We start from the raw sequence: 13459 nt of genomic DNA, 5'->3' as shown, positions 1-13459 counted from the left end.
GAGCCCTTGCTAGCGCTTCCTTCATCAGTTCAAGTGACAGACAGAGATAATGTAATCACATTTCAAAAAGTAAGATTATTAACGGGTTATATCATGCTTATGACAGTTAGGCTATAGCTAAAAGTATTAAAAATGTTGGTTAAAAAAACTACATTTTCGATATTGAGATTAAATTAAATACTTCATCTTCAAAGTTTGATAAATATTTCAAGGTTTCTTGAAATGTTATAATAGCACTAGCTGTTTGCTGCAGTCTTGTTTCTGTACTCACTAACACCACCCTCCCCACGGACTATTCACACGTACCGGGGGGGGGAGGAATTGTGAGCATAACAATTCTGATAATAAATTTAATTTATTAATTGCATCAAGATTTTGTTCTGACAGTTCTAAACGAAATAAGACTAATAGCATTAAGTAAGTCGGACCTCAAACGGATCCCCTACACAGAAGAAATACTACGTAAAAAAAAAAAAATAATAATAATAAATAAATAAATAAAAACGGTTTCATACAAAGAAACCGTTTCTTTAACGATTAAAGAATTCTAAAATAGAAATTTAACCGAACTTATGAAAGACTTCCCTCACTGAATGCATAAGCTATTATGTAACACTCAGCGCATTACTTACTTTGATTCTAACTTCTCCTTCCTTAGGTGGCGCTACTTCTACATCTTCTATAGAAAGTGGTTTCCCAACCTCCCAGAGCACCGCTGCACGACACTTAATTACCTGCAAGTAAATTAAAAACGATAAACTGGAATAAATGACAGTATGCATACTGTCATTTTTTAACAGTACTTTTAACAGTAATTTTTTAAACCAACAATCATAAAGCTACAGTAGTGAAGAAATTAATCCGATCAAGCAGATTTTCGTCACGTTTTTGGTGTTGGTTTAGTTTTTATTTCAGTTCACAATACTTTGTTTTCAGTTTATTATTTTGATTGAGTGCCGCGTGTTTTAACGATGTCCATTAATAATTTTGTGCGTTTATAATAGTCTAAACAAGTTGATATTTGTAGTGTTTTCATCTTGCGTAGAATATAATGCGTTCAAAAATGTTATAGAATGCGTTCAAAAATGTGCTCTTTCTCAGACACATAACTCCAAGACAAATTACCAGTGAGTGTGGTGTTGTTTTGGGTACCGTTAGTGAGATTTTAAAGAGGTTTAGGGAGACAGGTACCTTTTTCTCCTGATAGAAAAGGGAAATATGGGAGAAAGAGGAAATACTTACTCAAGATCGTTTACTAGTTAGGAAAAGCAAAATGAATCAAAAATTGTCTGATGTATACTTAAATAGAGACTTGGCAGCTAGTGGGACTAATGTTACAGAAAAGGGGGTTCAAGTGGGCAAATGCGTACAAAGATTGGGCTGTTGAGAAGTGGAAGAAGACCATATTCTCAGATGAGAGCCATTTCTTTGTCCAAGGAGAGCGAGTACCCTATGCTTGCAAATTAGCTGCCGAGAAGACTTCTCCCACCCACCTTCAACAAGTTTCTGAACATCCAGCTAAAAAGATGGTTTGGGGTTGTTTTACACATGATGGTCCAGGATCACTTGTGTCAGTTGACGGCATGATGAAAAGTGACCAATACATAAAAATATTGGAGAAAAGAATGGTCCCACAGATCCAGAAAGACAAAGAACTCATCTTCCAACAGGATCTCTCTCTCCATACCACACTTAAAAAAAAAAAAAATTCACAACATCCAATTACATCAGCGGTCAGGTTACTCTCCTGACATTAACCCAATAGATCATTTGTGGGCCATAGTGAAAAAGACTTGGAAAATTAAATTGCAATACAAAGGAGCACATAACTTATTAAGTGAAGTTGGAGTTTAATTTTTGTGCTTATTTTCTTGTAAACTTGAAATTTTTCTTTAAAAGGCGAGTGTTCGAATTAATTTGTTCGCTACTGTATATTCTAAATCATTCTGACACGAGCACACAAGTTAAAAGAATGTGGTTTTCTCTATGCCTCAAAAAAACCTTTTCACGACATATTTTAACTCAGTTAATCGAAATTACGAGATGGGAGTTTAAAAGTCCGATCACAATTGATTACTCTTTTCCTTTCACTACTCCCTCAGTTCTATGTAACTGATTTATCGAACAATACTTGAAAAGAAATGTAATGATGGTTTCTAAAAAAAAAGATGTCAAGCTCACGCAATTTAGTAGTTAGTTCCGACCATTGGTTACCTTAAATGTTGGCAAATTGCACATTTACTGTGTAATTTGCCAACTATATTCATAAATAGCTTATTATATAACTTGGAAAAAAAGTAAAGAGGAAATTATCGTCCCATCTTCTCAACCTGGACTCCAGTTAGGTTTCTAATGTACGCCTTAATGTTTTGATTTGCCACAGCCTGGTTGATAAACAGCGTCTCCACACAATTGGTCACGAGTTCGGGTTCTGCATGGATATTTGAATAGATATTTGAATAGATGGTGGTGCTCTGTCTCAGAGCACTACCATCCTAACCGGATGTACGAAGGTGGCTTGAGGAGTTTAACGTCTGCTCTGTCTTATGTAAAAAAAAAACTAACCTCAGCCAACCAATGCATTATAAGCTAATTCACCTTCAGTAGGAAAGTTCTTACAAAGGTTCTCGTCCTAGAACCGATTCCGAATCCTAATGCGATTTGAATTATCTTTCAAAGTAAATGGCGTCGTCGTTACAGACTGAGGTGAAAGTCTTCAAAGCCTCTGGTATATAAAGACTAACGAATTTCATTCGTTAGTCTTTATATACCAGAGGCTTTGAAGACTCTGGTATTCTCCCGCGACATCGAAAGTTTCTCAGTTAAAGAATAAGTATCCCTGCGATCAACTCGCAAATATACTGTTTAATAAATAGGCAATTTTAAATAATGATGACGGGAAGAGTGGAATACTACTGCACGACTGACTTCCTCCCTGCCTGTTTGCCGTTTTCATATCTGTAAATAAGCGATACAAGTTCAGTACCAACAAGTACATTCGGCACGTGGTCTAATTTACTCATGCAAAGAGCAGAAGTCCTTCTCAGAAAGGGTAATTATTTTATAAAGAAACGAAATCTTATCTCTTGACTTCCTGCTTGTCAACTGTTATAAACTACAGGCAAGTAATACGCAGCGTAATGCAGTTAATAATAAAAAATGACCCGAGTGACAATTTCAGGAAGAAGTTGGAACATGCAGCAACGAACCTTAGAGGTTAAGCAAGCTAAAGAAGTTGAATATGTGATCTCCATTCACGAGAGTTTAAACCTGAAGTTCATTCATTCCGTCTGATTTTATGGTTCAAAATTTTTCGTCACAGTGATGAAGAAACCTCTCACATGTCAAAATGAAACTTGTCAAAGATAAAATTAAGATTTCATTCTCTGGAAACTGGAATTCCTCCTGTTATTAAGACTGGGTGATAAAAACTCTTGCTCATGAAAGAACGTTTTCTAATGAATTTAGTAATATAAAAAATTAATAACATTTATGATAAAAGGTTCATTGGATTAAAATTTAACGAAACTTATTTTAAATTTAAAATAATTTTTAAGTTCACTTAAAATAATTTTAAATTAACTTTAATTTGCAAATGCAGTTAATTACAATTAAAATAATAGTCCTATTTGTCCTATGATGATGAATAACATAATAAATAGTAAACAATAAATAGACATCGCGACGGTAAATTCAACTGAATTATTCCAACTATTACAACATATAAATGACCATATAGGCATAAATAATTATCCCAAAAGGATTATCTTAACTAACCGAACAATATATAAAAAAAAATCTTTTCTTATGTTGGGCCAATATACGAAAGGTTGGCTGGTCAACCTATAGTACCGTATATGGGTAGTGGGTTAGACAAGGAGAAACTTGTTTATATTTGATTTAAAAGCCTGTATGTTGTATTCCTTTGGAAATACGTCAGAGGGAAGACTATTCCACAGTACCAGGGATGAAGGAGGAGGAAAAGAAACTTGTTCTGTGGGTTTCGAGGTGTGCTGTGAAAGGATGTTGGGCGGCAGCTGTACGTGTTCCAATGGGCTTAGTACAAAGTGGGGGGGGGAATTGATGCTGTTTCGGATGAACATTTTCCATGGAAATATTTATAGAATATACAGATTGCAGAGACCAAGCGTCTATGTGAAAGTGGGGCGAGTGAGTTAGTGAGAGACGGGTCATTTATCAATCTAATTGCTCTCCTCTGCATTGAGTCAAGCATTCTGAGGGAGCTTTTAGGAGCCCCATTCCAAACGTGAGAACAGTATTCGATAGCTGGGCGGATTTGAGATTTCTATAATGTTAACATCTGTTTAGAGGTGAAGTAGCGTCTTGAGCGAAAGAGGAAACCTAGTTTTTTGGAAGTTGAGGATGCAATGGTTGTGATGTGTTTATGTCAGGAGAGGCTTGGTGTCAGGGTAATTCCGAGAAGAGAGATCTCATCTTGTCTGGGAATTTGAGTGTTATCAAAAACAATGTTGGGGGGAAATGGTTCTTTTTTGTGAGAAATAAAACAGAATTGGGTTTTACTAGCGTTGAAGTTGACGAGGTTATCTGAGTCCTATTTGAGGATGGCTTGGAGGTCAGAATCAAGGGCAGAGATGGTTGATGTTCTGTGGGTTGAAGTGAGTTGTGTAGAGTAGGGTTTGTCAAATGAGAGGGAGGAGTGTAATGTGCTGTCGTCTGCAAAACTGTGTATTGGGTTAGAGGTCAACTGAAGTAGGTCATTGATATATAGAAGGAAGAGGGTGGGTGAGATGTCATTTCTCTTTATACTGCAATTCTTAGATATCTCGGAATGAGGAAACTTTCATATAAAGATAAATCGCAAATGAAATAAAAACTGGAGGCACAGGACTATTTGAAACGTATGTTATGCAATGAACAACTCAAAAATCATTGGTGTTGTTTCGTGTTTTATATTTGACGATCATTACGTTTGAGAAGTAATGTGTAATTAACTAAGCAAAATGTAGTCTCCTAATAACAAAATACTTTCTCGTGAATGAAAAAGAACTTACTTTTCCTTCCATCAAAACACTTTCAGATAACTTGGTTATCAATATTCAACAGTTATTTAATCTGGAAGAAAAAATAAAAAATATTATTTATGGAAAATTGTAATTTAAAACTAAGTTAACGATAAACTGTATGTTTTACTTGTATGCATAAAATAGGTATACTGGAAACAACAAAAAGAAGAGTAATTAGTTTGAGTAGAACATAGTTGCAACATTTGCGACTTTGAATTAATTAGTTATCTTCGCGGCAAGATTTGCCCGGTTTAATTTATACGCTAATTTTCCGTCTTGTAAATAAAAAAAAATCTAAAAAGCTGTAATGTTGGAAATACACTTTGTTGAAATAATTTTCTAAAAGATCGAAACATATCATAGTTCGTATACATAAGTGCTACATATTCCAATGCTATGATTTCATTTACCGATTAACGAGTAGAATTAAAAAAATAAAAAAGATATCAATAAACCCATGTTTCTCAAAAACTCCAGATTTCTTGTTACGTGTTTCTGGATCGATTCTTTTTATGCAAGTACTAAATTATATTCATAATCAATCCTTATCCGTTTCAAAAAGTTGAGAAGAATTGTGGAAGAAAAGCTTGGTGAAGAACAAGCTGGATTCAGGCCAAATAGAGGCTGTCAGGATCAGATCTTCACTTTACGACAAATAGTCGAGAAAGCATGGGAATATAACAAAGATCTGTATTTAAGTTTTGTCGATCTGGAAAAGGCATATGACAAAGTGCCAAGAGAGAAGCTATTCAATACGCTGCAGTTATATGGTGTCAATGGCGTATTATATCAAGCAATACTTAGTCTTTATTTGAGTTGTAAGTCAGCAGTTAGAATTGAAGGAAGTACAGGAAGATGGTTTGATGTTAAATCTGGTGTGAGACAAGGATGTACATTATCCGCTCTGTTATTCATTATCTATATGGATCACATTATGAAGGAGAGTGGTATTAAACATGATATCAAAATTGGAGATGTTAATTGGAGATGTCAGCTCTTTGCTTTATGCGGACGATGTTATACTTCTAAATAAATCCGCTACAAGTCTTCAAGATTCCCTGACTAAATTGAATAGCTGTTGTAGTAGATATGGTATGAAGGTCAGCAATAAAAAGATAAAAACAATGAAAATAGGCGGAATCATTGAAAATGTCAACTGTGTTGTGAATGGAGAACCTGTGGAACAAGTAAAACATTTCAGCTGTTTAGGCACGATTTTTAGTGAAGATGGTAAATTAAATATAGAAATAGACAACAGAATCAGCAAAGCTGGTATGGTGGGAAGTCAATTGAATAAATTCATATGGAATAAGAGAGAAATTATTCGGAACACTAAATTAGCTGTATACAAGACAGTGTTCAAACCAGTTTTAACTTATGGATCTGAGAGCTGGGTCAGAAGTAAAACACTTGACCAAAGACTAGAAACCACAGATATGAGAGTCTTGAGAAAGATTATAGGCGTGAACAGATGGCATCAATGGCAGTATCATATTAAAAACGAGGATATTAGGAAAGAACTTGGCATCGTCAGCATCCAGGAATGCGTTAGCAGAGCTAATCTCAGGTTGTATGGTCACTTAAACAGAATAGGCGAGGAAAGATTAGCAAAACGAGTGTTCTCTGCCAGGTTGGCAGCAAAACGACCCAGAGTAAGACCAAGATATAGTTGGATTGATACGGTACAAAGTGCCTTAGACGATAGAAATATGAGATCTGATAATGTTGGAGTTTTGACAGGTAACAAACTGATTTGGAGGAAAATTGTAGATACGAAGTTAGCAATGATGTAAATTTTTCATGTAGTACTATCATATCCTGTAAGCCCCTTGAGGGTACATGTCAGGAATTTGATGATGATGATCCTTATCCGTCCACTGCTGGACGATGATCTCCATACTTTTCCATATTTCTCTGTCTCTGGTCCATAATCTTCAGTGGTTTCCAATTGAAAAATGTCGTGCATCTCTCCACGTTGTAGATGCTCCCAACTCTTCTTGAATCTTCTCATGCTTGCCATTCTGTATTAAGTTTTTGTCCAAGGTTGTCTCGCGATGTGTCCTGCCCATCTCCATTTTTTCTCATTATTTCTTTAATAATGTCTTTTACTTAATCCTGTTTTTTTCTTATATCTATATTTTTTACTTTATATAATCTTTTTATGTTTAGCATTGATCTTTTCCATGTTTCTCTGTGCAGCTAATTTACGTTCAGTCTTCATTTGATGCTCCAAGTTTCTGCTCCATATGTCACTGCTGTTATAGGATGATGCATTGTTCATTTGCTTTTCTTTATAGACAGATAGGTATGTTTTCTTTTAAATTTTATTGCATTTTCCAAGTTGTCGTTATCCTTAGGTTATTCTTTGTTTTATTTCATGTTCCCAATTTCTATCTATGTTAATTATTTGACTTATATTTATTATATTTTGTTTCTCTGTAATTTATTTCTATCTTTTGGTTGTAGTTTGTATTTTTGTTTCACATTTTAGTTTTATCGATATTTATGTTAAGACCAGACGTGTTGCTTTCTGTACTTCATTCTTTACTAATTCCTTTTAGCTTTGCAGGTGTTTTAGAAAATAGTATAATGTCATCTGCAAATCTTAAAATTTTGATATTGGACATTTTTTCATATCTTTTTTCTCCCAATTTAGATTTTTAAATATTTATTGTAGTCAAGCGTTGAATATTATTGGTAACATTGTATCACCTTGTCTTATTCCTCTGTATTTTAACTTTTGCTTTCAGATTATTTAATTGTATATTATTTGTTGCATTTCGGTATATATGTTGCATTAGTTGTATGGTGTTTCAATACCTTGGTTATTTAGTGCCTCTATTATTGCTGTTGTTTATTGTATCAAATGCTTTTTCATAATCGATGAATTCTATACAAAGTGGTATATTGTATTCATTTTTTTCTTCTATTATCTGATTAATAGTTTGGAGGTGGTCATTAGTTAAATATCCCCACTTCTGAATCCTGCTTGGTCTGTTGTTTGTCAGAACTATTTTTCATCCTTCAGCTAGTAGTTTACATTGTGTGAAAGCAGGCTGATTGATCTAATTTTTTTAGACCTCTATGCTCTCCTTTTCTGATATTAAGACTGTTTTGTACTTTGTTCCAATCTATGAATTTAGAATTGTCACGTATTTATTAGAAAGCATTTGAAACTTTAATTCTCTTCCTCCATGTCATGTCATATTTGCTGTAATTTTATCTGTCCTCGAGCTTTTATTAATTAATATTACTGCCCTAGCATTAAGTTAAGCAGTAAATTATATTATTGATTAGAAACATCTTTTTCTTAGGAGCTCAAAAACCACCTGGAATTTCTGGATGTAAATCATCGCTCACTCCAGTTTGAAATATTCTTAACCCCCCCGGGAGCTCACAGTGGTAAAAATTGCAGCGTAGGTCGCAGTATATCTGAGAGATACATTCATTACTAGTATGTGCTAAACAAAAACACTGCAAATATAATATATGACGGTACAAATTAAGTGAATATTGAATCCAACAATTTTTCATAGCCGAATATAGAAACTACAAGAGTTTCGTGCCGAATATACAGAAACTAAAAGTTTCGGCGGATGCAAGCATAAGCAACCTTATGGGCAACTCGTAGTAAATGTGGAGTAAGCTCCAGATCACATTCCTTTCTATTTTCCATAATGTAAAGCACATTTCCTAGAGGAAATGTATGATAAGTAAGCCTTTGGTTCTCTATTTCAGCAATAGATGATAGTTCATTTTCAGTTGCCATCTAGAAATTATTGACCAAAAAAAAAACCATGCTATACTGACATCGGAGGTCGCGGTATCTCTTAGGTACAATTTAATGTCAAATATCACATACCTTTAGATACCATGTGTTAAACCAAATTGACAGCAAAAAAACACTGCGGAATATCACTCGTGACATGTGAATGCACAGCTACTCATGACCTCCAACCTATACACTGAATTGTGTAAGAATATTTATATTAAACATTTTGCACGTATTTATCAGATCAGCTGCGAGCCCCCGAGGGTTAAAGAATTCAAAATCTAGCAATTCGAATTGTTTTTCCACTTCTTTCACATATGGCAAATGTTGCAATTGCGCCACTGAGGACCACTATACAAAAAGAGTTCTAATTTTAAGTTTCTCATAACATAAAATGGATCCCTAAAGACGAAAGCGAAGATGACCAGATCCTAAGAGAAGGCTGTGTGTAGGACCACTTGAGATCAGGCGCAATAATTTTGGGCGAAATACAGAAATTGATGGGAATTGAAAGAATCCTTCAGTAGACAGCATCCGGGTGTGCAAGCACAAATGCTAATGTGGAATGGATGCAAAAAAATAATTTGTAATACGCAGAAATGCGTTATTTGCAATTCACGACTGACCTAACACGTTCAATAATATACAAGTGAATACAGATGCAATTAAAGATTACATGCATACAAAATTCAGTATTAGGAACCATTTTTCTTCAATGGACCGTCCAATCTACAGATGTTGCGAAATCAGGCTGTCAGATATTGCCTGACCTCAAACGAGTGATTTTCCAACAGTTCTGCCACATTAGGAATCAGAGGTTCAAGATTATTCTAAATTTTTCCCAGTCTAGATCCGTAGGGACGTCAAGTATCGTTCTTCACTGTCCTGGCGTAGGGATATGAAAATCAAGCATACTTATACGAATCTGAAGTTACAGTATCGTCTTGATATCCTTCGGGGTATTCATTTGAAGTGGGAGTTCGATAATAAAAAAAAAATATCTTTTGGGTATGTGCTATTCAATGAAGCGAATTGCCATACTTATTTTAAGTGAATATTTATTGCGTTTCAAAAAACTGCATACGGAACACTTGTTTTATTTATTTATTTAATACCTTATCGTTTTGACATAACGTGAGCAGATTATTCGAATCCATGGAGATGGAAGATACATTAGTGTATTCAAACACTTAAAATAGTTCATTTCTCCCACGTTGTCCAATGAGTTCGGCTAAATGCTTTGACAACAGTCTAAGGCATTGTGACACGTGTACAAGTTTCGTGGGCAGTAGTAGCTAAATGCATCACCAGATGACAATGAATATTCAACATGTTAACTTTGTTGTTTTGGCATCCGGGTCTCCAAATGAAATCTGCAGCACTTAAGGACGAGATAATTAGCCGAGTGGGAAGCTTCTCCACTTGGCCAACCAAAAGATTGCTGGTTGCAATCCCACCGTGGGCATAAATGGTGGTGGATGTCTAACCTTAACCAGCGGTATGAATGTACGATATGTGTAGAAACTTGCATGGGTGGGATGAATCTAAAACACAAAAGAAGTGTTTGGCAACTGTTGTAATTCTTTCTTCATACTGAACAGAATCAAATATAGAACAACTGTTCCCTTTTAGTTCACATTGATTGGGGGGGGGAATTGTAAGAAAAAATCCTCTGAAATTCGTCACACGGATTTTCCCATGTAATACAATTTTCAAATAAAAACTTTGGGCCTTCGACCTTTTTTTTTTTTTTTTTAATTTTCTGTCTGTAACGTCGAGATATTGCTAGCCGATAGTCATTTAGAAATAACCGATATGGCCGACATTCTGAACAATATGGATTTCGACATTTCCCGTAAGAATTTATTTTAAGTACAAATTCCTCTTTCAGGAAAGATTTCTCTCCTAAAACGTTTTCTTTTTGCGATTGATCGGAACTGAAGAACTGCTTTAGTTAATCAGTAATCTTCCTAAGTAGGAGGTTCTCTTAGTTATCCACTCCTCAGTATTCCACTGGATCAGCTAACTGCACGATGTGCACATCTTTTCCCAATAAAACAAAATTTGCAAAATTTAATAATAACGACTTTTTTTTTTTTTTTTTTTTTTTACAAACCTGCAACATTAAGAGCTCATTGCTGAATATTTGAAGCAGTGGCTTTGTTCTTCTACAGAAAATGGTAAAAATTCATCCTGAATGACCATGCATGTCTTATCGATAGACCTCGTCAAACTCGAGATCTAGGAGAAATTGACCTTTTAAATTTTATCTGTCTCTCACAAACCTGCAGTGTAGACGAGTTTCCGTACGAAATTATTAAATGTGAACTACACGCAGTTTATTTTGTAATACGTTGTCTGCTGATGTATTTCTAGACTAGAGAAATATTACATAATAATGCGAGAAACGAGTGAAGAAACAGAACATGCGACGAGGTTAATTGTGGCCATTTCAGCCACAGATTTTGTTACTGACGTGCTGTCTCGCATGAAGAGTTGAGCTTCAACACGGCAATTAGACTGGCCAGTGTTGCGAAATTTCAGGAACGTTTAACCTAATACTACGCACATTACAGTAAAAACTTAGTGGTAAATTGCTTCTGAATAAGCGATGCTGTGGTTTTATTTTTCAACAAGAAATCCGCATGTTAAGGCTTTATTTGAAAAACCAGCATTCCTTACTCGATTACTAACTTCTGGAAAACTGGGATGTCTCTGTGATCGCAGAAGCAAATTTTTTCACGTGTTTCAATATCAGCAAAACGCTTCGAAGTCAGTGTTTATTAAAAGAAATTCAAGTAAAGCGCTTGCAAGTCGAAACTAATGAAACTCGACCGTTCACTAAAGTGAAAGGTCAAATTTCACTTCCTCAAAGAAAATAGTACGAACAAACCCCATTGTTTAAGAGGAGGGAAGGGGGGGGGGGCATCAAATAATTTTGACTAACCGTAAAAGCAAAAATACTTCGATTTCTATCACTAAGCTGAACTCTGAAGTCGCTTAAAGCAACAGCACCTAACATTCCATGCGCAAACAAAAACGCTGTTTGTGCATGCATTTCTTTTTAATTAAAAAAAAAAAGTTTTTCGCCCTTAATTCGAGGCCGCAGGGGACTTTGAAAAGTTGTCTGATCTCAAGAGCAAGGTTCGTTCGTTCGTGGTATGGATGTAAAGATAAGTTATAAAACCTTTCACTGGGGGGGGGGGGTTTCCACAAACCTTGTAAAAGACCTAACATGTAAAGAGCATCATAAAACCTAAGAAAACTGAGAATATATATATAAAATAAATTTCGAAATACAACTTTAGATTATAACAAATGTTAATATGATTAAATGGTCACTTGTCAGTTATCAACCGGATATCAAGCGCATTAGCCTACTCAGTGCTCCACGGATCAGGCTATCAATGAAGCCATTCTGGATATGTCCTTATTCGATAGGAGTATACGCTGTATTTACTCGATTGATAATGCACATGTTATAAGAGGAATATCAAGTTACTGTAAATTCAGACTGATACATGATAACAGCAGGGTTGCACGTTTGACGACTGACGGGGAGCGAATTTATTCATAGCGGATGCGGAAGGCAGTTGTTTCATTGTGTTATGCTAAAGTGAAACTAAATACTAGGGGTAAGATGACTGCAAGTTTAACTTGGATTTCAAATAGGTAGTTCAGTCAGAAACATCTAGATTGCAAAGAAAGTATGGGTTTAGTCAATCCAAGAATTTCATTTCAAACAAAATGTCGTGATAACGCTTTGGATATACTTTTTTTTTTATTTAGAAAAGATGGCCAATTTGTAATCTCAACATATAGTCGAAGAATTAAAATAGAAACATAAAATGGTATTCTTTTATGCCAATGAAATCATTTTCCATGTTACAAAAACCCGCTACTTCTTCCACACAGAAATAATGCATTTTAGCGAGAATGCTTAAATATTGCTGCAATTAAAATGGCCGATAACACACCATAATAGAACAAATGACATTTCCGATATATTAGTTTTACGTTTATCGGAGAGAATAAATCTTAATATTAATGGTTGGAAGCATCATTTAATTCTGGCGAAGAATTTAAGTGAAGCAGTCATTAAATTAAAATAAGAACTCCCTCTGTTAATCATAATTTACACCGAAATTAATATTAATAAATAAATGCAACATCATTACATATAAGAAAAACACTAATATTAGCAAGTTGTCACTCATAAAGAATCTGTACGAATAGTTTCAAAAAAAATATTTTCGATATTAATATGTATATATAATTAACTAATCTACTTTAACCTAATTAACATAGTTTAAATAATTTACTTACAGGAAGCCACAAAAATTCCTACTACTCCTGTAGACAGCCCAGCTAAACTATGATCACATCCCAGGAGCGTAACCTATGAACGGGAGCACGCATGCGCTGTTTTGCTTATTTCACCAGCGTCGTCTGGTATATAAAAAAAAAAAAAAAAAAAGCTGAACATAACCACATACATGCAACTGCAAATATTCGTTATTTTTTTAGTGTTTATTACGTCATTCTTCAGAGGTCAGAGACAGATCTTGTTCTTGAACAGGAACTCCCGAAATTACAGCCTAACGGCTAAAAACCTTTGTGTAATTGAACATAATAAATATAT

At 34.9% G+C, this 13459-nt stretch overlaps 1 protein-coding gene across 1 annotated transcript in view; it reads right to left on the bottom strand.

The window, feature by feature from the left end:
- The window catches only part of LOC150104551 (alcohol dehydrogenase class-3-like), a 46021-nt gene extending 32787 nt beyond the window's left edge, over positions 1-13234 (bottom strand). Inside the window, exons 1-3 of the mRNA XM_090395202.1 lie at positions 13144-13234; positions 5034-5094; positions 633-734 (exon numbers count right to left, since the gene is read on the bottom strand). Coding sequence (XP_090251328.1) covers positions 633-734; positions 5034-5045 — 114 coding nt within the window. The 5' untranslated portion in view covers positions 5046-5094; positions 13144-13234. The remainder of the gene's footprint in view (positions 1-632; positions 735-5033; positions 5095-13143) is intronic.
- Between the last annotated feature and the right edge of the window lie 225 nt (positions 13235-13459).

The sequence above is a fragment of the Typopeltis vanoorti genome, chromosome 7 (assembly GCF_054136105.1).
Source record: "Typopeltis vanoorti isolate ZY-2024b chromosome 7, IOZ_Tvanoo_1.0, whole genome shotgun sequence".
NCBI lineage: Eukaryota > Metazoa > Arthropoda > Arachnida > Uropygi > Thelyphonidae > Typopeltis > Typopeltis vanoorti.
The sequence above is the reverse complement of the archived record's forward strand: the minus strand, read 5'-3'. Positions and strand labels throughout refer to the sequence as shown.